At 35.1% G+C, this 25,765-nt stretch overlaps 1 protein-coding gene across 1 annotated transcript in view; it reads right to left on the minus strand.

The window, feature by feature from the left end:
- Positions 1–25,765, minus strand: part of smap1 (small ArfGAP 1) — a 55,643-nt gene that overhangs the window by 28,680 nt on the left and 1,198 nt on the right. The window contains exon 2 of the mRNA XM_059323769.1: positions 2,749–2,882. Coding sequence (XP_059179752.1) covers positions 2,749–2,882 — 134 coding nt within the window. The remainder of the gene's footprint in view (positions 1–2,748; positions 2,883–25,765) is intronic.

A 25,765-nucleotide genomic window follows, 5' to 3' on the forward strand; every position in this document is an offset into this window, starting at 1 on the left:
TCAGGTTGTTTTATATATATTCTAAATATATTATTACATTGTTTGTATTGATGCTTTTATGTAATCAGTGTTTTCATTTTATAAAGACAGGGCTCATTCTAAATGCTTAATATACTGTTATAAGATATAATAATAAAAAATAAAAAAAAAAGTCTAATCACTTTTAATTGATCATGTTTTTATGTTAACTCTTCTTACTCTGGCCCGCTGGCCCCGCGGCTCGTTAAGAAGAGTAAGAACGAGTCTCCAAAAGTCTGCAATAACACCAGAAAAAGTCGCTGGATTTGTCTCCAGTCCCTTTTTTGAAAAATAGTCGCTAAGGGGGTCTGAAAAGTCGCTAAATATAGCAACAAAGCAGCTAAGTTGGCAACACTGCTTCGCCAGCTTTTACAACTGGCGCGTGTTGTTGTGGCGTCAAGTACTACGTCACATCCTGCTTAGCGTTTTATCCAATCAGCAACCAGGCTTTTTTCAGGGGAAAAAAATGGCCCCGCCCCCTGGTGGTTGGAGGACTACTGGTGTAGAAAGTGTTGATCAGATCTGCAGGAGAGACGCATTTTAAAATGGAAATATCGCCGACGATCAGGTTTATTTAATCGTGGCGGCCAAAATCGTGATCACGATTAAAATTCGATTAATTGTGCAGCCGTAGTATTTCTGAGTGTTTAGGCTCCATCCACTAGTTAGTTCCCCTCAGTCTCTGTTCCCATACAGGAACTTTTATAGCGGCTAACCAACAGAGTTCGAATGTGACACCAGACCGACACGGCAAGCAGTGTTGCCAACGTAGTGACTTTGTTGCTATATTTAGCGACTTTGTTGCTATATTTAGTGACTATTCAGACCCCTCTAGTAGTTATTTTTCAAAAAAGCGACTAGAGACAAGTCTAGCAACTTTTTCCGGTGTTATTGGAGACTTTTGGAGACTCGTTCCTACTCTTCTTAAGGAGTAGCAGGTGCCGTCCCAAAGCACTCATAAGCGGCCCAGTCCTCCCAGGGAAAAGTACCTGATGGAAACGCACTTTATGTGACACTGATTAACAAGAAAATGTAAAAATGACACTCAATATGAAAAAGGTTGCTGACCCTTGCTATAGACGGTCGATGGGCTGCACTTATCCTAACCCTAACACTTTTTTTTTATTAATCTACATTTCCTACAATGTGGAAAATATAATAAAAATAAAGAAAAACCACTGAATGAGAAGGTGGTCCAAATGTTTCACTGGTACTGTACATACATACATATAACTATACATGCTTTTATTATTCATAATATATAAATTATTTGGAACATATTGAATAATAAAAGCACGGGTGTTTGTTTACAATCCACAGTGTATGTGAAAGTACAGTGGAGTGCTTATAAATACTGCATTTCTGTGGCAGAGAGAGTGTGTGTGTGTGTGTGTGTGTGTGCCAACTGACATACTGCTGGTTGTTTTAATCCTTTGAAAACATTCTGTTCCACTCCTCATATTAACATGTTTATGGCATAATCATAAAATGTCTTTCCTCTGCTTTCCATATGTTGTCATGTTCAGTCAGGCTTATAAAGGCTCATAAAATGCTGTCAGTTAGTGGCACTGTATATACTGCAGGAACATTTCTATAGGGACAAACTGCCACTCAACTTAAATGTTTTCATTTTCAAAACAGGAAATATGAATCTATTAATAGCAAGAGGAGAATGAGTGCCAATATATGAGGTCAAAAACTGAACATATAGAGGAAACTTGAACAACTTTTTTATGGTTTTGCCACTGGGATTCCCATCATGCTTAGTGTTATGTAAATGATGAAGTAAATCCACACCATAAAAGGTCATCCTGCATGAGCTACTAGCATGTCCTGTTCTCATTTTAACCCTGGATGCACAGACAGTAGTGGGGTATGTGTAGTCATGACCGTGGATAATGCTTCAAATATTGATGCTGCTGCAGAGGAGCTACAAACTCTAAAACGTGCACAAAGTCAGCAGCTGATCATAAAGAAACCAGCATGGCTAATTATGCACAGCGTCTCCGCTGATCATATACATAGTGATCGTGAATTAACCGGCATCGCTAACTGTGCACAGAGTGTCCGGTGCTTGTTGTAAACAAACAGAGATCGCTAAGTGAACACCTCCTGTAGCAGCAGCACATACACACTGTACTGCTACAGAGCTAACTGTTAGCCTGTTAGCACATACACACTGTACTGCTACAGAGCTAGCTATTAGCCTGTTAGCACATACACACTGTACTGCTACAGAGATAACTGTTAGCCTTTTAGCACATACACACTGTACTGCTACAGAGCTAACTGTTAGCCTGTTAGCAATTTGCAGACTGGACGCTAAGGTGCTAACATCCCCTCCGGCTCTGTGCCTGCAGCTGGGAGAGACTGCTGCAGGAGGAATCTGCCGCTTCGAATCGTTCTTACTCTTCTTAAAGAGCCGCCGGCCCCCGCAGCTCATTAAGGAGAGCCAAAAAGTTGCTAATTATAGCAACAAAGTTGCTAATTATAGCAACAAAGTCGCAAAGTCGCTTTTACAAATGGCGCGTGTTGTTGTGGCGTCGAGTACTACGTCACATCCTGCTTAGCGTTCTATCCAATCAGTAACCAGGCTTTTTTCAGGGGAGAAAAAAAGACCCTGCTCTTCTACAGGGACTAAAAAAGTCCAGACAAAAGTCGGTAGTGGAAACAGCCCTATTGTGATATTATTTTAGGTCCATGTGTCTGGTCCTGTTTGTGTATGGGTACCTGGATCTGCTCAGGTGTCCACTGGTCCAGATTGACAGATTTGACTCTGGAGATGTGGACACCCAGGTTGCGGTGGATGCCGGCACAGCGGATACACATGAACACCCCGAGGTTCCATGACGCCCATCGAGGACCTGCAGGGAAAGAAAAAGAGAAGAGATGTCTGCTTTAAATAATAATAGAGAGGCTGTCAGAGTGTTCCATCCTCACCGACTGAGACAAAGTACATTCAGTCTTTCAATTCCATTTCAATTAAAATTAGACTCAAAGGTTTAATGAAACTCCATTCTCTCTGTACCTCTTCACCAAAAAACATCCATCAAAATGTGATTTAAAAATATCAAAAGGCAACTCCCAGCTTCACAAACCGGACAAACTGTTTGACTGACAAGAGGTTTCTGCAGAGTGCAGGAGCGTGCAGGAAAAGGTACACTTTCAGAGTTGAACAGAAACTCAAGAAGTTAATAAGAAAAGATAAAATCCAAACAGCACAAACACTCGAAGCCTTTTACTTACTTTGGTGAAGTTGTCTCACTTGAAAAAATCCCAGTTTAGTATTTCAGAGCACACACACTTCAACTTTAGGTTATCCGGAGACATTCTGCACACATTCTTATCAAAATTGCTCAGGAAGTTATATCCTAAATCCCTTCAATACGTGTTAATGGGATTTTACAAAGGAGCCGAGTGAGGTTTGTATTATTTATGGATATCATTTGATTGCGGTTCCTGTGGTTTAATACATATTCTTCTATATAAAAGTACAAGCATGCACTATCAGTTATTAGTCATTTTAAAGCACAGGAAATTGCTCAGATATATCATTTTTGTGGCTGCATGTAATTGCCTTCAACTTAGAAAGCAGATTTTTTTGTTTAATTGCTGCAGACTTATTGCTTCAAATTGTCTGTAAAGGTTAAAGAGTTACAAAATGCATGTACTTTTATTGCATGCATTCTCAGTTACTTTCATTTAGTGATTAATAGCTTTAATTAAATGTCACCACAATTAAAAACCAATTTCTAAATGTAAAAGGTACTATGAAAATGAGCCTCTCAGCCCAATAAAAGCAGCTTTGAGTTTAATAAACTGGTTTTCAAAAAGCTTTCATTAGCTTAAGGGTCATACCAAATTCATAAAGCCTAATCCTCAAAAAACCAGAATTAAAACAGGAAAATTGCCACATTATCCGTTACAAGCGGTGTGACGACAGGGTGGACTACACATCTTAATCTATTCTTTCCAGGAGCAGAACACGTTTTGTAGTGTAAATCCATTGAAAATATATAGGTAAAATATGAAATGAATGCATGATTGCATGACCTGGCACAAGGTAGGATTTCAGTTTTTATGGGAAAGGAAAAAATCATTAGACAAGTCAGCTTAGCTCTAGTTGATAAGATAACATTAGAATAGGAATCTGACCTCCCAAGTGTGCTCGTGTATCAAAAGTGGAACATAACAGAAAATTACAGGACATTGAACTTTAGTTACACAGAAATAATGACGCACAAACCTGCAAACAAAAAAGAGAAACACAGGGTGTTGTCTCCTCAGAGTTGTTCTGATATTTGGAGTTGTCACATTTAGCATCTGTATCTGTTTTTGATACCTACAATAAATCCCGCACAAGGCTGTAATTCGAATCTACCTGGTCGTCAAGTGTTTTTCTTTAAAGATTTTCTACGACAGTTTTTTTAATGGCACACAGGAGTAAAACCAACTCAATTTGGGACGAGTCCAAGTTGGATTTTGGAGCTTTTTTGCTTTCTACACAGCAGCCTCTGCAAAAAATAACCAGAATAGGGTTACATAAAAGCCCTGGCAGAGAACAAGAAACAAGGCCATGAGTTTGCTGCACAGAACCAGAAGAAGTGAAGAACCTCCAGGCAGACGGAGATGAGAATTTGATTCTTGTTGACACACAATCGTGCAATGTCTGTTGGCAGGACGGATGGAGATGTTGAGTTATGCCATAAGCAAGTTCCCCATAAGGGGTCGGTCTGAACAAGGGTCTTCTCCAAGCTGCATATAACCCGTTGAGTCCTGCTGATATTTTAAGACAACAGGACTTTTGGACCTTTACCTTGACAACATATCAAAGAATTCACCAAATGTTCACCAAATCCCTATCCTGAACATAACTAGTAACTTGAGTTTTTTTAGGTTTTCAAAAACCAAAAGCACAGATGCAAAAGTTCAAGTTAGTCCTATTCTTGTCAAGTGGTTGCACACTGGTGCTGCAACAGTTACTCAACTGATTGATTGATTGATTGATTGATTGATTGATTGATTGATTGATTGATTGATTGATTGATTGATTGATTGATTGATTGATTGATTGATTGATTGATTGATTGATTGACAGAAGAAATAATCACACTATTTTGATAATCGATAAATCGTAAAATACATTTTTCATGCACAAATGGCAGAAAGTGCCTTTTTCAACTTCAGAATCAAAATCAGAATCAGAATCAGAAGCCTTTATTGTACCTTTAGGTACTTGTTAATTGCTGCCAATATGTTACTGTAAAAACTTAAATATGCTCAAGGGTAGCTGGTATCACCAAAATGTATTTTATTAAAATGTACAAATATTTTATTTAAAAAAATTCTATCATTACCATAAAATTTAACCATTTTTTCTCATCAATTTTCATTCAGATTTTGTTCTTTATACATTGTTGAAAATGTTTTATCATATTCTGTTAAATTATACATTTTTAAACAAATGTATATTTATTTGTATCAAGTTTATTAAATATTTATTGTATACAAGTGTGGGGAAACCATGACATTTTTATCTGAACGCATTACGGTAATGAATTTGTGAATCAAAAATGTTTAAAAATCTAGAAAATATTATTTTAACACAAAACAATGAATTGTGCCTCATCATGGCTTTATTGTCCATTCATATAAAAGTGAAATATATTTAGTTGAATAAAGTATGTCCTTATAATCTTCACAGACAGAACTTAGACTGGCTTCATGAGAATCACCCATATGTGTCAATGAAAAATTGTGGCCCCCTCCAGCATTTAAGTTGCCCATCCCTGATCTAAATCACCCAATTTCAAAAGCTTTCCATGAAGGTTGTTGACTGTGCAACTAGCGAGTTGAGGTTAAGAGCTTCCCGTGGAAAACTGTCGTCCAAAAGCATCATCCATCACACACAAAGTAGCACGAAGCCACCGTGGCTGTGCCAAAGCTCCGTGGGGATGAATAGGAGATGGCACGGAAGTGACAGTCAAATCATTTTAATGGGCTCGTGGCTACAGTCCCTCAGCACCATTGTTGGCTCTGCCCCGCTCCAGACCATGAAGCTCACTATCTGTCAATTCTGACGATTGAAAGCGACTTTGAACGCAGCAAGTGCAAAAGGATCAACTTTTATGGATCGGGGCTGCATAATGGTGGTGCAGCAGGGCCGGGTGGATGCAGGCAGTGTAGTGGGCCTGCCTGTCTCCAGTAAGAGCATCAGTGTGTTAATGCAGTGGCACTAATGCGCTAGACGGCCTAAAGGAGCATTAAGGCAGGGATGACTGAGTGTTAAGCCTGAATCAAGCAGCTCAGCCATTGTAAGCTGGACTCTATCTGTATGGATTGGACTTCACTTTGCTTTGCTCTCAGATAACCTCTTTCAACACATTCTACTAAACAAACACAGCTTCCATCTACAGATATGAGCATACAATCATGTGTTCATAACCTATTAGAGAGATAGATTGCACCTGTACAACACTCCACTCCAAATACTGGAACATATACTTCACATCATATGTCATATGTGTATAAATCGTATTGATATTATATATCATAATAACACAATATTCCTGTCCTTTTGCGCATTCTACTTATTTTCATATTCTTATACTTTTAGTATATTATCTATTGTATGTATATCTTGTATAGTCAAGTATTTAAATGCATATATAATGCCGGTACAATATATCAAATTATATATATATATATATATAAATATAATTTTATATATATATATATATATATATATATAAGTTAGGTCATCATAGCAGTCCGGTATTTGAATACAATAAAAAGAAAAGATACAATGGAATAAAATACTGAGGTAGAAAAAAAAAGAAAAAAAGAGAAGGACAAGGATACTTGATGTATATATAATAGTAATAATAATAATAATAATAATAATAATAATAATAGTAGAGTATATGTGGTATATGATATAATAATATATAATAGTAATAATAATAGTAATAGAAGAGTATATATATGGTATATGTTACAATAATATATAATAGTAATAACTATAACAATAATATAATTATAATAAAAGTAATAGTAGAGTATATATGGTATATGATATACTATATAATAGTAATAATAATATTAATAATAATAATAATAATAATAATGATGATGATTCCAGTATAATAACAGCATAAAGTAATGATGGTAGCAACAGTATATAATTATAATAATAATAATAATAAAATCCATATAGAAATGTGTCATATTTAGCATGTGCAATGTGTGCATGTGTACATAACTTCAATATATAATATGTACAAATATATATATATATGGGAACAATATATGCGTATCAATAAATATAAATACTTGACTGTACAAGACATACATACAATAAATATACTATGAGAATAAGAATATGTAGATAGAATGTGCAGAAATACAGATTATTGTATAAATATGATATATAATATCAATATGGTCGATACGGTTAATATCAGTACATATCACATATGATATGAAGTAACTGTTCCAGTATTTGGAGCAGTATTCTGCATATGAATGTGGGTTAAAATCTTTCTTTGGCACGCTGCAGATCATCTAAATACTCTGACATTTACTAACAGTAGGTCTCTTTGCAGTGGATTCTCATTCTCCACCAGCTTCTGTTACTGAGAGAAAATCTATTGAGTGCTTCAGCGACTGTATTTAGAAAAATGAATGGCTCACACAAATTATAGCCTTAATACAAAGTAGGCTTGTAGAAAAGACTCTCATCTGTGTCTGGCATGTTAAACTGTGCTGCTGTATTTCAACCAGTAACTCACATCGTTTCTGTGGGAGATGATGAGCAGCTTGGTGCTCTAACTGGTGACTTCCAGCATCTGTACATGATGACCAGTGATCCCTCCCAGTCATTCCTCCCATTCCTCACTGTTGGCAGCAGCCACATTTCAGAAGGTTCATGTAAATGGGCGTTCAGGTTTCCTTCATTAGTTTAAGCATCAGTGAGGTAGCAGGATAGTAAAATGTTTTTTTGTTGTTGCTGTTTTTGGAGGTTTTTTTTGTGCGTACGTGTGTGTGTGTGCGCGTGCGTGTGTTTGCGTATATGTGTGTATTTGTGTGTGAGTGTATACATGTTTGCGTGTGTGTGCATATGCATGTGTGTGTGTGCGCGCATGTGTTCATGTGTGTGTTTTTGTGTGCGTGTGCTTGTGTGTGTGTGTGTGTGTGTGCATGGGCTTCAGTGTGTTTGTACATGCCCGTATGCATGTATGTGTGCATGCGTGTGCTTGTGTGTGTGTGTGCTTGTGTGTGCATGTTTGTGCTTGTGTGTGTGTGTGTGTGTTTGTGCTTGTGTGTGTGTGTGCTTGTGTGTGTTTGTGCTTGTGTGTGTGTGTGTGTGTGTGTGTGTGTGCTTGTGTGTGTGTGCATGTGTACGTGTGTGTGTGCATGTGTGTATGTGTTTGTGCGTGTGCGTGTGTGCATGTGTGTTTGTGTGTGTGCATGTGTGTGCGTGTTTGTGTGCATGTGTTTGTGTGTTCGTGTGTATTTGTGAGTCTGTGTGCAAGTTTGTGTGTGCGCGTGTCTGTGTTTGTGTGTATATGTGTGTTGTGTGCATGCGTATGCGTGTGTGTGTGCTTGTGTGTGTTTGTGTGTGTTTGTGCTTGTGTGCGTGTGTGTGTGTGTGTGTGTGTGTGTGCGTGCGTGCGTGCGTGCGTGCGTGCGTGCGTGCGTGCGTGCGTTTGTGTGTGTGACATTTCGGCCGGTCCTCACTTCTTTAAAGGCTTGTTTTAGGGTTAGGGTTAATATTAGGTTGATGTTAGGGTTAGGGTTAATATTAGGTTGATGTTAGGGTTAATATTAGGTTGATGTTAGGGTTAGGGTTAATATTAGGTTGATATTAGGGTTAATATTAGGTTGATGTTAGGGTTAATATTAGGTTGATGTTAGGGTTAATATTAGGTTGATGTTAGGGTTAGGGTTAATATTAGGTTGATGTTAGGGTTAGGGTTAATATTAGGTTGATGTTAGGGTTAGGGTTAATATTAGGTTGATGTTAGGGTTAGGGTTGGGCATTTAGTTGTGAAGGAAACACTTAATCTCATAAATGTGCTGCTTTTTCCTCTAAATATTCTCCTCCTCCCCTGGGTCCGTATATATGTATATATTTTTTTCATACTTGGCCCTAATGCCCTGTCATATTTTTCTTATGAGTTTGATTTAAATAAGTTATATGATTCCATAAAATGGGGAGATGATCATGATTGACAGCTGTGATTGGCTGGGTCACCTTTTGAGACACGTTGTCCATTATTTCTACAGACTACGGTCTGAACTGAAAAAAAATAATTGTGAGCAACACAAGTTGTTCTTATCTGTGCTCAGACAACGTGCCCTTTGGTGTAATGATAACATTTTGTGGCAGATGCAATATAATAGGAATAGTTTTAAAGGGAAGCGGTGGCTGTGATTTATGACTATTGACCTGCTGCTCCGGTCTGATGCAGTAACCTCCTCGCTCTGTTTGGATTCTCCGCTATTCACAATCAATGTTTCTATCTGCTGACCTTTTCTAAAACAATAACCACTGTATTCACAACCAAACATACAAATACAGTGAAACATCTCTTCATCTGTGTCTCATGTGGATTATTCAGATTTAATAAGTTTTCATGATGCATCTTTACACTTCGTTTGCATTGAAGTTTGGACAAAAATAAACAGCAGACATGAGCCCTGCAGCCCCACACACACACACACATACACACACACACACACAGAATACAAACACACACACACACACACACACACACACACACACACAGAATACAAACACACCAATGCTAATTTGTAGACTGCTGACCTGATTAGACACAAATGAGCTCTTCAAACACACACAAACACATGCAAACACACACGTGCACGTGCACATGCACACACACACACACCCACACACAAACACGTATACACAAACACACACATGCATACAAACACACACACACAAAAACACATGCACACAAACACACACACATGCAAACATGTATACACACACACACACGAACAAACTCACACACGCACAAACAGGCGCACACAAACTCACACAAAATTACACACACACAAACACACGCACACATGCACACAAACTCATACAAACACACGCACACACAAACTCACACAAACACACGCGCGCGCACACACACGCAAACATGCGCTCACGTGCACACAAACACACACACATACAGACAAGCAGGTAAATTCAATCCTGCAGAAAACAAACAAACGAACAGAGAAATAAACAGATACCAGTCAGATGACATCACTGGCATTTTAATAAATATGCACCGATTTTTTACCTTCATGCACACAAACAGAAACACCCTGAAACACACACACACACACACACACAGACAGACAGACAGACAGACAGTCAGCCTGTATGAGTGACAGTGGAACTTTCCAACTGGCAGGGAGGGGGAGGTCAGCCAAGCATGAAATTAAAGCCCCAACTGTCAACCTGAGGACAGGACAGGGACTGACGGGTGTGTGTGTGTGTGTGTGTGTGTGTGTGGTGAGGTGTTGTGCTCTTCGGTAGAGATCAGTTTTAAACCCTGCAGATGTGGAAGGCTGTTTAGACTTTGTGTAAAAACTCTCTGAAGCAACAAATAAAAAATAAATAAGGGAACATCTGAATTTACTGATGTGATTCCTGCGAGTGTGTTCGATCAATATTTGTCATTCGGAACAACAGTCTGCGACTGAAAAGAAGAAGCAGCAGCAGCAGCAGCAGTGGCAGTTTCTTTTTTTGTCCAAAGTTTAAAGCTTTAAGGCTGAAAGAGCACGTCTGACTTGACTCATAGAAACCCTGCAGGACTAATAATACTGCAGTCTGCTTTTTGTTCAGAAATCCATTCTGGCTGCTGTCAAAGCCCATTTTTACCTTTTTATTTCAATCTTTTTCATCATTTTTTAGTCTAAAACTGCTCTTTAGGCTTCTATTTTGTATTAAAAAACACCTTGGAAGAGCAGTATTATCAGAGCTCTGTATAGAATATTCATAGTTTTTAAATTATGGCTGGTATTACTGTCCTTTTTACTTCTAGACAGGGCTGGGCGATATGGACCAAAAGTCATATCCCGATATATTTAGGCTGAATATCGACATATGATATATATCCTGATATTTTTATCACAAAGTGAGAGCAAATGTTCAGTCAAAGTCAAATATGACACGTCACAAGTAGTTTTATTGAAATTGTTTATTTAAGTGAACAAAAATACTGTATAACAACAGGAGAACCTTTTTTAAAATCAAAGCTTCATAAAGTGCACATTTAAATAAAAATAGCCTATGAAATAAAATAGGCCAATCTTTTTCTGAAATAAATATATTTAAATGAGAAAATAACGAACATTACAAAAGAACTAAATATGACAAACCCTGGTAAGGGCAGCATTTATATATAAAGAAAGATTTTTTTTTAACTATACCGATATATGTCATATGGTTGAATTCCATATCACATTTAAAAATGAACACTGCAAAAAGGTGTGTCTAAAAACAAGATAAAAACAGTAAATCTGAAGGAAATGATCTTGCTGCATGGACAGATAATTTACCTTGACAAGATTTCTTAAATTAAGATTATTAAATCTAGAAATAAGCATGAGAAATAAGTGCTTAAAATAAGAAATTAACTCTTAAAACAAGATAAATTATGTAAAAACTTCTAAATCTAAAGTTTTTTTTAAGAAACAAATAATCGTCAGGTCACTCTGCTCGGGCCAGTTCATCTCTGCTGGCAGCTTTAATTTATCTTGTATGGAATTAGACCATATCACATTTATCAATATAGTTAAATTGTTTTCTTTCTTTATATATAAATGCTGTCCTTACTAGAGTTTGTCATATTTAGTTCTTTTGTAATGTTCATTAATCTTTTCTCATATAAATATAAATATTTCTGACCATATGATACTCTAATATGTTTCATCAGACTATAATAGATCCAATTGAAGCATTTTTAGCCATTTTAAAATTTGACCATTTTTGACAAAAATCAACAGATGTAGTATGACTTTTTTTTTTGAAGAGGTTATTTTTGGAGATCCCATAATGTGGTAATTTCTATTTTTTGTGGTAAAATGTGGTAACAAGTTGATTTTCTAACCTCTAGGCCACAGACCACCCAAATATAATAGTGTTTTTCAGCTACTTTCAGACAAACTACACCACCATTGGCCTATTCTATTTCATAGGCTATTTTAATTTAAGATATTTTTTTATTTAAATGTGCACTTTGTGGAGCTTTCTGTCATATTTAGCTTTGACTTTGACTGAACATTTGCTCTCACTTTCTATCATATATCGATATTCAGCCTAAATATATCGGGATATGACTTTTGGTCCATATCGCCCAGCCCTATCTAGAAGTAAAAAGGACAGTAATACCAGCCATAATTTAAGAACTATGAATATTATATACAGAGCTCTGATAATACTGCTCTTCCAAGGTGTTTTTTAATACAAAATAAAAGCCTAAAGGGCAGTTTTAGACCATATCGCCCAGCCCTACTGCAGTGTATCAATATATTTTTTTATATGGATGTATTTTTTTATATGGATATATCGCCCAGCCCTACTTCTAGGAATGAGAAACAACAGCTAATGTGACTGTATAAAAAGAAGAAGAAAGAAAATAATCCATCGCTGTGCTGAAATTCAGTGGCGTTCTCCTTTAAAATAAGTTTAACAACCTCCAGTTCCTAATTAATAAAATGTCCTCTTAGTAAAGCTCCGGAAAGCTGCCAAAAACCTCCAGCACAGGAGGAGGAGAGCTGGGAATCACTGAGAGACGCTCAGGATGCTGAGGGGGAAATAAAAAAAGTGCAGTGCTGCTCTCTGCTGGTCCATTAGAGTGATTCAGTGTCGGCACTAATGAGGAGCAGTGGATGGAAATGTTTTCCTCTTAACGCAGCGTTTCCTCTTTATTATTACTATAATAAAAACCCATCATCTAGTCTTATTGTCTCTTCTTAAATAAATGGTGGAACATTACGGTCCAGACAGTCTATAAATCAAAGTAAAACCATTATCAGAGGTAATAAAGAGTCAAAGAGCCAGAGGGAAACACACGGGGATGAATACAGATACGAGGAGGGAAATAACAATTGGTCTTCAATCTGCCGTGTGCTTTGTTTCATTATGTTTTCAGTAGGAAGGAGATTAACGAGAGCAGAGCAGCAAGGAGCCTACCGGCCGCCACATTCAGCATCTTTTCACCTGTTCAGCATTTTAAATTCAGACACAGACAGGTGGAATGGACGGATGGAGAAAGTAAAGCGAGGATTCCACCTGCTGGTGATAGAGGGCAGTGGAGGAAATACAGTCAAAACCATCACAGTCATAAATCAGCATCAAAATACCATTATTTTTTATTTATTTATTTTTCGTTGTTTTTTCTTTTATTATATTTATTTATATTGACAGTTATTTTTCATTTATTTATTCATTTATTTTTCATTGTTGTTGTTTCTTTTAATATATTTACTATTATTTTTTATTTATTTAATTACCTATCGTTATTGTTTCTTTTAATATATTTATTTATATTTCCTATTATTTTTTATTTATTTATTTATTGTTGTTGTTTCTTTTAATATTTTTCCTATAATTTTTTTTTTATTTAATTACTTATTGTTATTGTTTCTTTTAATATATTTATTTATATTTACTATTATTTTTTATTTATTTAATTACTTATTGTTATTGTTTCTTTTAATATATTTATATTTACTATTATTTTGTATTTGTTTATTTTTCATTGGTGTCGTTTCTTTTAATATATTTATTTATATTATTATAATTTGTAATTTATTTATTTATTGTTGTTGTTTCTTTTAATATATTGATTTATATTTACTATTATTTTTTTTATTTTTTTCGTTGTTGTTTTTTTATTTTATTTATCGTTTTTCATTGTTGTTATTTCTTTTAATATATTTATTTATATCTACTGTTATTTTTTATTTATTTATTTTTCGTTGTTGTTGTTGTTTCTTTTAATATATTTACTATTATTTTTTATTTATTTAATGACCTATTGTTATTTTTTCTTTTAATATATCTATTTATATTAACTATTATTTTGTATTTATTTATTTTTCATTGTTGTTTCTTTTAATATATTTACTATTATTTTGTATTTATTTATTTTTCATTGTTGTTGTTTCTTTTAATATATTTACTACTATTTACTATGTATTTTATGCATGTATTTATAATTTCTGAAAACTGCCTCCCTACCTGTCTACAAACCGTCCTAACTGTAGATTCAAATACTGAGGCTTCAATGTTTTAGTTGAGTTTCTTTCAAAAGATTGTCATACATTTTCATACATTATGGTGTGATGCAAAACACAATTTAGTAGTAAGATTTGTTAACAGGATTTGTTTTATTTAGTTAAAAAAGGCTTGTAAACACGAGATGACTAAATGTTTGGGTGGCTTTAGATCATGGGTCTCAAACTTGCGGCCCGCGGGCCAATTGTGGGCCTCGTGACGATATGTTGTGGCCCCCACCTTGATATGAAAGTTTAATGTGAGTTTTATATGAATGGCACTTTACCGTGTTGTGTGTGGAAGGTCCCTTTAATTACTTTTTTTGGTAATTTTGTGTCTTTTTTAAGTAATTTAGTTTTTTTTCTGTCATTTTGTGTCTTATTTAAGTCATTTAGTGTTTTTTCAGTCATTTTGTGTCTTGTTTTGTAACTTTCTGTCTTTTTTTGATCATTTTGTGTCTTTAAGTAATTTAGTGTTTTTTCAGTCATTTTGTGTCTTGTTTTGTAATTTTGTGTCTTTTTTTGGTCATTTTGTGTCTTTTTTAGGTCATTTTGTGCCTTTTTAAAATAATTTTGTGTCTTTTTTGGCAATTCTGTGTCTTTTCTGGTCATTTTGTGTCTTTTTAAAGTAATTTAGTGACTTTTTTTGGTCATTTTGTGTCTTTTTTTTGGTAATTATGTGTCTTTTTTTGGTCGTTTTGATACTGCCTCCAGCGGCCCCCAGGTAATGAGAGTTTGAGACCCCTGCTTTAGATGAATGTGTTGTGAGAGGACGTGTCAGAGAGAAATGTCAGACCAATATCACTTATATTGTTGCAGCAGCAGCAGCAGCAGAGCGGCTATTAGCTGCTGAGTGAGAACACTGGAGTACATGTCTCTGTCTTGGCCTTTAATCAGTGTGATTTATGGCCAACATCAGCTCAAACAATAACAACACATCAGCTATTAGAAGTCTCCTTCCATCACACTGACGTAGCTGCTCTGCTGCTCAAACTATAAATACTTCAGTGTAGAAATAAACAAAGCTTGCGTTGCATTTCTGGCTGTTTGTGACATTGAAGCGGAGCAGAATGACTGTCTTCCTCCCTGGACACTGACAGGCTCACCTGTCCTTCACACCTTTACAATGTGGACAGTTACAGGTGTGTATGCAAGCTGCTGCCTCCAAATGAGGGCCAGTGTGTGTGTGTGTGTGTGTGTGTGTGTGTGTGGGCCGGTGCCAGCATCTTGTGTGTGTGTGACAGCAGCGAGGTACCAAGGACAGGTCCTCACAGCGCTGAGTGGCCCGCAGGCGCTCGCCAAGATATCTGCTGCACCAGCAGAGAACAGAGCTCCAGACACACACACACACACACACACACACACACACACACCGCCAGCATGTGTGTGTGTGTGTCGAGTCACATTGGTGAAAGGGCTTGCGTTAAAACCAAAAAGAAAACTATTAAATCATTTTTTATTTATGTAATTACTTACCGTTATTGTTTCTTTTAATATATTATTTATATTTACTATTATTTTGTATCTATTTATTTTTCGTTGTTGTTGGTTCTTTAAATATATTTATTAGGGCCACGGGGCAATCGCACCGAGCACTGGTCCCATACAGCAATAGCTGTAGGGACCAGTGTTATACTACTGTTATACTGTGGATTTCTTCTTCTTCCTCTTCCGGACGCAATTTCGTCCCGCTACTAGTTGATTATATATCAAAACGTGTGGTTTGATCGGGATCGATGTGCTATTACTTTTCTCTACAGATTACTATTTTTTTACGCGAAAAACTGCCCAAAATTTTGCATTGAAATGAATGGGACGGCCAGAAAAAAATGAGCGAAGAAGAACAATAATTGGAGATTTTTAAACGTCTACTTCTCCGGCATAATTTCACCTAGAGACTCCATTTAAACTTTAAACAGTAGACACAAGTCTTGTGTATCGGTGAATTAATCCACGTTTCGATAGGTCATATAGTTTTTTATCAATCCCTGTTCAATGACCATGATCATTTTTGGAGAAATTCTGAGATTATAATGGGTGTGTATTGCACGGAATGTTCGTGTCACAGTGTGTGACATCATCGCCAGAGTGTAGAGGGAGAGAAAAAACTGTCAAAAAATACATTTGAAAACTGCGCTCCAGGCCGCAAATTCCACTCTACAGAAATAATTTATACATAGAAACGTAGGAAAATTTGTCTTCTCCCTCACAATCCTCTAAAGGTAAAGCTGTCAGAGTTATAGTTTGGGCGTAGGACGCACAGATGATCCACCAACACCACCAACAGCCTCATTGGCTCCCATATTAAAAACGCAGGAAGATTTCTAAAAAAGAGAGATGGGACAGTTTTTTTAGATTGCTCTAACAAAGCTATTTATTTCATTTTTCTTAAAAAAAAACATATGTAGACGTTCAGGAAGAACTCAGGACGCTCAAAGTGAAGTCGGATCAATGATAGGTATTATGGTTTTGCCAAAAATGCTTTCTGTTCGAGGCCAGAAATTCCAGTCTGTCCACCTCTGGCTGCTGTCACTGTTCCGGTTCATTCAGGCGTCAGTTAATTCTGTTGATTGCTTTGATCTGATTGCCTTTGATCCTTTGATGTGATTACAGTTACAGATACACGCACACACACATGCACGTAAGCGCGCACACTCCTCCAGATACACATGCTTCAAACACACACACACACACACACACACAGGTAACTTTATGTGATTTTAATAACACACACACACGTAACTTTATGCCATTGTCGCTACACACACACACAAATGCGCGCGTAAGCGCTCACTCTTCCAGATACACGTTTCACACACATACTCACACACACACATTTTGAGGTTAAAGGTCATAGGTTGCTGTATGAATAAATACTTGAAGAGGAATGCTAGTTGTAGGTGTGCTCCTTGTATATTATATAGTATCATAACATTACTAGTATAAATTGTTATAAATCTCTGAAGAATCTCATCATAGTGTACACACACCGGCAGTAGCCCCCGTGGCCCTTTCACAATTTCCCCAGAGGAAATTTTCTACTTTATATTTACAATTATTTTTTATTTATTTATTTTTCGTTGTCGTTTCTTTTAATATATTTATTTATATTTACTATTAAAAAAGAGCACCCCCGGCCACAAATCACAACACTGACACACCGCCAGCGTGTGTGTGTGTCTGTGTGTGTGTGTGTGTGTGTGTGTGTGTGTGTGTGTGTCGAGTCACACTGGTGAAACAGCTTGCGTTAAAACCAAAAAGAGAAAATGATGGTCTGGACTTTAAGTAGTGGACAGAGCGAGGTGCCATGGAGGAAAATGGAATTGCAATCAATAAGTGTGACTCCATGACAGGAAATGTAGGGCAGTGTGTGTCTGTGTGTGTCAGTGTGTGTGTGTGTGTGTGTGTGTGTCGACAGGAGTGAAGGGAGGAACCACAGCGAGAGGAGGAGGTGAGTCACCACTCTGCAGTGGTCTCAGGGAGAGACAGACACACCCAGATAGACTGTGACTGCAGCAGCAAGGACGTGGAGGAGCACAAACCCTCAAACAAACTGATCAATCACTGCAGAGCTCTGGACCTGAGTCAATCACACAGGGACCCAATGCTTGCTTTAAAGATCAATAACGTCTAATACACTGCCTCTGCTGCGCCTGGAGCCGCTGCATCCAGTGGAGCGGAGACAAAGAGTGAAAATATCACAAGTTGACAACAACAATCTGAAGTCCAGGTTCAGAAGTTTCACTGTTTGTCCCTGTGTGATGCAGTGAAAGTGGAAAAGTCTTCAGGGATTATAACTGAAACTAATAAAAAGATGTGAACTCTTTTATGAAGACTAGAGACTAGCTTTAAGTCATGGATATTAAATGTAAAGATGAAATAACATCTCCTAAATGGATACATGGAAATTATTACTATTAATTTACTATTAAAAATATAGAATAATATGTTAATATGGTATATTACTTACTATAATAACTACTACGTGATGAATATAGCTTTAGTGTATTAAATGTATAAAAAGTAAAGAATGTATAAAAGATCCTGATTTTGAAGCTTTCCGGCAATTGTATGAATAAATAAATAGTTTGTATGATATGATAACACAATAAAGCCTATTGTTGTACTCTCCTGTGTGAGTTTAATACTTTTTCTCATTTAATAACAGTGAACATAACAGCTTTTAGTGAAATTATAAAGAATTGATAATAAATGTGCAGAAATTTGAGCTAGTATGTGCTTGTTATTATCAATTTAGACATATTTTTAAACACAAGTTGTGTAAATTTTACATAACTTGCAACACAGACACACACACACACACACACACACGTTCCTTTGTACTGTATTTAATTGCATGTAGGTCAAAATGAATCAGCAAATTATTAAAAAAACATAAATAAAAACTGAACGCAATAAAGTGTCACAACAATTTTGGATTGGGGATGTTACCACGGCTGCATGGTTTTAATTATTGACTGCTGGCTGTTCTTTCAATTAATCAATTAACCTTTTTATTCAAAATGACATTTTCAAATGTTGCGTCTGTCTGACTGAACACTCTGAGGATTTAATTAACAAAACAGCTTCCAAAGCAAACATTCATTCTTTTCACCAGAGGGCTAAATGAAATGACTTGTTCCTAACTGAAATGACTTGTTTCTAAATGAAATGACTTGTTCCTAACTGAAATGACTTGTTTGGCCGTCAAAACAGTCACCAAATGATTTTCTGTTGAAGAACTAATCAACCGATCCAATAATCAATTAATCAATAGTTTTAGCTCTCGTTCAAACTTTGACTCAACATTCTGGAGGAGAATATAATCGACTATGTTTGCCCAATATTATAATTGTGATTAAAACTGCTGTGATGGTCTATGTGGGCCACTTAATCACGTGATTGATAGATAAATGTATATTACATAAATGTTATGTATTAGTTAAATACAATGCTGCCCTTCAAAGTCTAACTGCAATAACTAGGCAAAAGGTAAAACGAAGAAAAACGACTTAAAAGTTTTTTAATGTTTTTAACTGGTGTAATTGATGATGTCATTTTTATACTCAAAAATCATGATGATTTATTTGACCTTTGACCCCAAAATGTAGTTACTATATTGCAGTAAAAGGTTCTAATCGTAAAGCAAAAGCAGACTGGAGTAACTTTAATGTTGTCGTCTTCTTTCAGCTTTTATATTTTGTTTTCAGTGAATAAACATTTAAAAGTTGATTTTGTTATAAATGTGTTTAAGTGTTCAACAACTCTATTTGAAGATTTGTGTATTTTAGACCTAATATTATAAAGAAATATTATATTTTAGTCTTAATATAATTTTATCTCACTTTTTTTTACTTCATTACGATCTAGATAACAATTTCCCTTTCAAATAAACTTATAATTTCTATTATTTTTATGTTTTAATTAATTAATAGTATATATATCCAAAGCAGACTGTGGTAAGTGCAATTACTGCTTGGTTTTGAGTTGGATTTTGTGGTTTTCTTTTTTTTTTTTTTTTTTAGAATTTTATTTCATTAATTTCTGGTGTTCATCATATTAGGTACCAGGAAGGACATAAGAACAAAATAAATAAATAAAACAAATAGCACTTTCAGAATTTCATCAATATCATTTTCATAGTATTTCATCAAAATCAAAGTTACTTCAGAATGTATCTGTCTTATAATGTTCAATGCTTCCCTCAATACTAATAATTGGTTGTACCGACCCACCACCCCTGTAGTAATAATAATAATAATAATAATAATAATTATAATAATAATTAAACTTTTTTTATTATTTTTTTTTATTTTTTGTTTTTTGTTTGTTTGTTTGTTTGTTTGTTTTTGTTTTATTTTTTATTTAATTTTTATTTAATTTTTATTTTATTTTATTTTATTTTATTTTATTTTTATTTTATTTTATTTTATTTTTATTTTATTTTATTTTTATTTTTTGGGGGGGGGATTTTGTGGTTTTCATATCATTATTTGTCTGAAATAAAGCAAAATTAAAATCTAAAACTTTGTCACAAAATAAAACAGACATCAAGGAGTTCATTTTTAGTTCTAACTCAGTTTCGACCTAAACTGTAGTTACTGCAGTTAGACTTTGTAGGACAGAGTATGGAAGCACTTTTCTTGTTTCTGCATGAATGAATCATGATTGACAGTTTTCTTATATATTTATAAAATGTCTTATCTTTCAAACTTCATTTTCTGTCAACAGGTCGAGCTGATAGTGAGATTTAAGAGCGCCCTCTGCTGGAGCACAAGATAAACTACTTCATACACTCAAACAGATCATTTCAGTGCCAATAATCATTTTTCCCAGTGGTGGAAAAAGTATTTATACCTCTTACTTCAGTAAAAGTACTAATACAACTATGTGAAATTACTCCACTAAAAGTAAAAGTCCTGCAATCAAAACTTACTGAAGTAAAAGTACAAAAGTATCAGCATCAAAATGTACTTAAAGTATCAAAAGTAAAAGTACTCGTGATGCAGAATGGAAACTCAGATATTTTCTTCATTTGTATCGATGCATTTATGTATGTGGCGCTTTTATTTTGTAATAAAATAGGCCTCATTTTAACTTCTTGATGTACTGTTATGAGGTTAAATGTATCATGTTTTTTATGTAGTATAGTATAAAGTTACTTCAAATGGAAATACTCAAGTAAAGTACAAGTACCTCAAAATTGTACTCAAGTACTGTTCTTGAGTAAATGTACTTATTTACATTCCACCACTGATTTTTTTCCTATGTTGGAATGAAGGTTTGAATTTCAAATTAAAAGCCTCAGCACTGTCACTTGTCTTATGAAGGTAAATCAGCAATATTTTTTTTCACATTACATTAATTCAGGTGGTAACTGGTTAGTTTTTGTTAGGGCTGGGCGATATATCGATATAAAAAATATATAGATATATTTTTGAATGTGATATGGAATTAAACCATATTGCATATATCGATATAGTTCAATTATTTCTCTTTCTTTATATATAAATGCTGCCCTTACTAGGGTTTGTCATATTTAGTTCTTTTGTAATGTTCATTATTCTTTTCTCATATAAATATATTTATTTCAGAAAAAGATTGGCCTATTTTATTTCATAGGGTATTTTTATTTAAGATATATTTTTTTATTTAAATGTGCACTTTATGGAGCTTTGATTTTTTTTTTAAAGGTACTCCTGTTATACAGTATTTATGTTCACTTAAATAAACAATTTCAATAAAACTACTTGTGACATGTCATATTTGGCTTTGACTGAACATTTGCTCTCACTTTGAGATAAAATATCAGGATATATATCGATATTCAGCCTAAATATATCAGGATATGACTTTTGGTCCATATCGCCCAGCCCTACTTGTCGTATAGTGTGAAAAAATGATACGACAAGAACAAAAAAATAATTTAGACCAGGGGTCTCAAACATAAATTACCTGGGGGCCGCTGGAGGCAGTATCAATAATGACCAAAAAAACCCACAAAATTACTAAAAAAAGACACAAAATGACAAAAAAAGACACAAAATGGCTGAAAAACCACTAAATTACTTTAAAAAAGACACCAAATGCCAAAAATAATACAAAATGACCAAAAAATACACAGAATTACTTAAAAAGACACACAATTATTTTAAAAAAGACAATAAATGGCCCAAAAAAGACACAAAATTACTAAAAAAAGACACACAATTATTTAAAAAAGACACAAAATTCATATAAAACTCACATTAAACTTTCATATCAAGGTGGGGGCCACAAAATATCGTCACGAGGGCCGCAATTGGCCCGCGGGCCGCGAGTTTGAGACCCCTGCTATAGACTCTTATTTATTTGAGAGGCCATGTAAAGCAAATTCTGTGCAGGATTATTATTTCTTCGGGCAAAAAGCACCACTGAGTTCTAGGAAAAACATGACATCAACTTGGGATTTATGTGGCTTTTTCACAACCTCCATTTATTGTTTGGATATAAATAGCTGTGACACAGTGAATGAGACTCATGAGGCCTGATGATGATGATGATGATGATGATGATGATGATGCTGTATGAGTAACAGAAGGAAACGTCCTCAGGGTGCAGCAGGGCACCGACGGATGCAGACACAGTTGTATCACTAGATACAACTTTACTGCAGCTCAGACAGAGAACGTGATTATTTACTTCATCTGCTGCTAAAACCACAAAAAAACATCAATGGCACTTTACCGTGTTGTGTGTGGAAGGAAAATTGCTTTTTTTGGTAATTTTGTGTCTTTTTTTAAATAATTGTGTGTCTTTTTAAAATAATTTTGTGTCTTCTTTTAATAATTTTGCGTCTTTTTTTTTATAATTGTGTGTCTTTTTTGTAATTCTGTGTCTTTTTTTAATAATTTTGTGTCCTTTTTGGTAATTCTGTGTTTTTTTGTCATTTTGTGTCTTTTTTCGGTCATTTTATGTCTTTTTTTTGTAATTTTGTGTCTTTTTTGGGTCATTTTGTGTCTTTTTTAATAATTTTGTGTCCTTTTTGGTAATTCTGTGTTTTTTTTGTCATTTTGTGTCTTTTTTCGGTCATTTTATGTCTTTTTTTAGTAATTTTGTGTCTTTCTTGGGTAAATGTGTCTTTTTTTAGTAATTTTGTCTTTTTTTAGTAATTTTGTCTTTTTTGGTAATTTTGTGTCTTTTTTAATAATTTTGTGTCTTTTTGAAATAATTGTGTGTCTTTTTTAATAATTTTGTGTCTTTTTGGGTCATTTTGTGTCTTTTTTTTTATAATTGTGTTTCTTTTTTGGTAATTCTGTGTATTTTTTGGTCATTTTGTGTTTTTTTTTTGTTTTTTTATAAATTTTGTGTCTTTTTAAAGTAATCTAGGTTTAGGTTATTTGCTGCCTCCAGCGGCCCCCAGGTAATTTGAGTGTGAGGCCCCTGATCTAGATAAACATCAAGGGAAAAAGCATGATTGATATTGAGTTTGGACTGATAAAGGAAGCATCGTCTGCAGTGGGAAGTGGAGGATCCCGCTGGCAGCAGGACCCCCGGCTGAGGGGGTCTGCTGCTGGAGATTACACTTGACGTCAGAGGGCTGCATGGGCATGGTGATGACGCAGAAGGCTTTTAATCTCAGTCATAGGTAGCCCCGATACGAGCCGTTCAAAGTCACACTCAAAAGTCTGGGAATTCCATGCTTCCAAAGCATACAAAGCTTATAACCACCATGCAAAAGTGACATTTTGGTGCATTGTATCTATGCCGAATTAACAACTTGTTCCTAAAGATTTATGAAACCTCTTCGGTAATACTGTGGTTTAGAGTCCGTGCACGGGAAAGCAAAACTTTCAGTTTTTTGCATGGACTTTGGTGGGTGGTTTTCCTGCAGGAGTGCATCTAGAGTCCCAGGATGAAGGTGTTGGCTGCAGCAGCAGCAGACCTGCAGGATCTGATCCCGGGTCGGTTTCTACTCCGGACATTCAGCGAGAAAACGACACCTCTTGTTTTAATGTCGCCAACACACAACACGCACGTTTTCCGCTCATAAATAAACCAGTCAAGGACGTGAATGACATCGATACTGTCGGGCAAAACCTGCGTCAAGTCAGCAACAACCACCACGAACACAAACCGGAAATACAAGCCACCTGCTTTCACAATAAACGTGCATTTTCCAGGGCAAACATTTAACCCAGGGGTCTCAAAGTCAAATTAAATGGGGGCCGCTGGAGACACTTAATTACTTTTAAAAGAAATTAAAAAAAAGACACAAAATGACAGAAAAAGAAACAAAATGACACACACAAAAAAAAGACAAAATGACAAAAAAACTTGCTTGAAAAAAGGGCACGAAATTACTTAAAAAATGCAAAGAATTACCAAAAAAGACACAAATTGACCCAAAAAAGACATAAAATCACCCCAAAAAAAGGACACAAAATGACCCAAAAAAGACACAAAATGATCCAAAAAGACACAAAATTACTAAAAAAAAAAACACACAATTATTAAAAAAGACACAAAATGATTTTAAAAGACACAAAATTACCAAAAAAAAGACACAATTATTTAAACAAAGAGTAATTAAAGGGACCTTCCACACACAACATGGTAAAGTACCATTCATATAAAACTCACATTAAACTTTCATATCAAGGTGGGGGCCACAAAATATGGTCACGAGGGCCACAATTGGCCCGCGGGCCGCGAGTTTGAGACTGATGGTTTAAAATGACAAAAAAGTGACGTTACGTGATGGGAAGGACAAACATGTCAAAGCCTCATGTCATTATAACTTGTTGGCGATGTTATATATTAAATTATATATATAAAACATCTAGCTTTAAGTAATGGATATTAAATGTAAAGATGGAATAACATCTTCTAAATGGATACATGGAAACTCCATCCATCCATTTACTTCCGCTTATCCGGGGCCGGATTGCTGGGGCAGCAGGATAAGCAGGGCATTTACTATTAAAAATATCAAATAATATGTTAGTAAGGTATATTAACTACTACGTGATGAATATAGCTATAGTGTATTAAATGGATAAAATGTAAAGAATGTATAAAAGATCCTGATTTTGAAGATTTGCTATCTTTTATATTCTTGGTTTTATTTTTTTCTTCACTATTCCCATTGTTAACTCTTTAAGTTTGTTGTAATTTAAGTTTTATTTACAGTATATTTTATGTCGGAGCCCAGGAAGAATAGCTGCAGTTGTGCTGCAGATAATGGGGATCCAAATAAAACAATAAACAACAATAAACAAGACATGTTTTTCTATTATCTGTTTGTTATTACTGTCGTATAACTATGACATTTTTAGGTGGAGGCTTTCAATAAGCCCATCTGGGGGTTTTTCTGCTTCTCCCTGCACTTTAAACTATTTGTTATCTTTGTCATTTTATGTAATTCTAACTGTGCAAATAAATAAACCTAAACCTAAGCAGGTCCTGTTCTTTACCATATAAGTGCAATAATATTATAGAGAAATATATTTATATTCATATTATCTAATAACTACCTCTCGTACATAGCTATTTAGTCTATATTCAATATGTTTTTGCCATTCAATTATTTATTCTTGTTGTGATATTTTATACCTTGTATACCTCTATACCTTATTGTCCTTAAGTGTTTGTGTGTTGTTGTTATTAATTTATTTGATGCACTATGGGAGCTGCACTATAATTTCGTTGTGCTATGTACAATGACAATAAAGGCGTTTCTCTTCTATTCTATTCTAAACAATAATAAATTGAGTTAGATAATTCACGTTTCAGCTATGCTAAACAGAATTAGAGCTGCAACAATTAATCAATTAATCGAACAATAATCAATTGTTAATTTAATCGTCAACTATTTTGATAATCTAATAATTGGTTTGAGCATTTTTTTTTTAAAGACAATAAGTCCAAATTCTCTGTTTTCAGCTTCATCAATGTAATTATT

The sequence above is a fragment of the Centropristis striata genome, chromosome 20, assembly GCF_030273125.1.
Source record: "Centropristis striata isolate RG_2023a ecotype Rhode Island chromosome 20, C.striata_1.0, whole genome shotgun sequence".
Lineage (NCBI taxonomy): Eukaryota > Metazoa > Chordata > Actinopteri > Perciformes > Serranidae > Centropristis > Centropristis striata.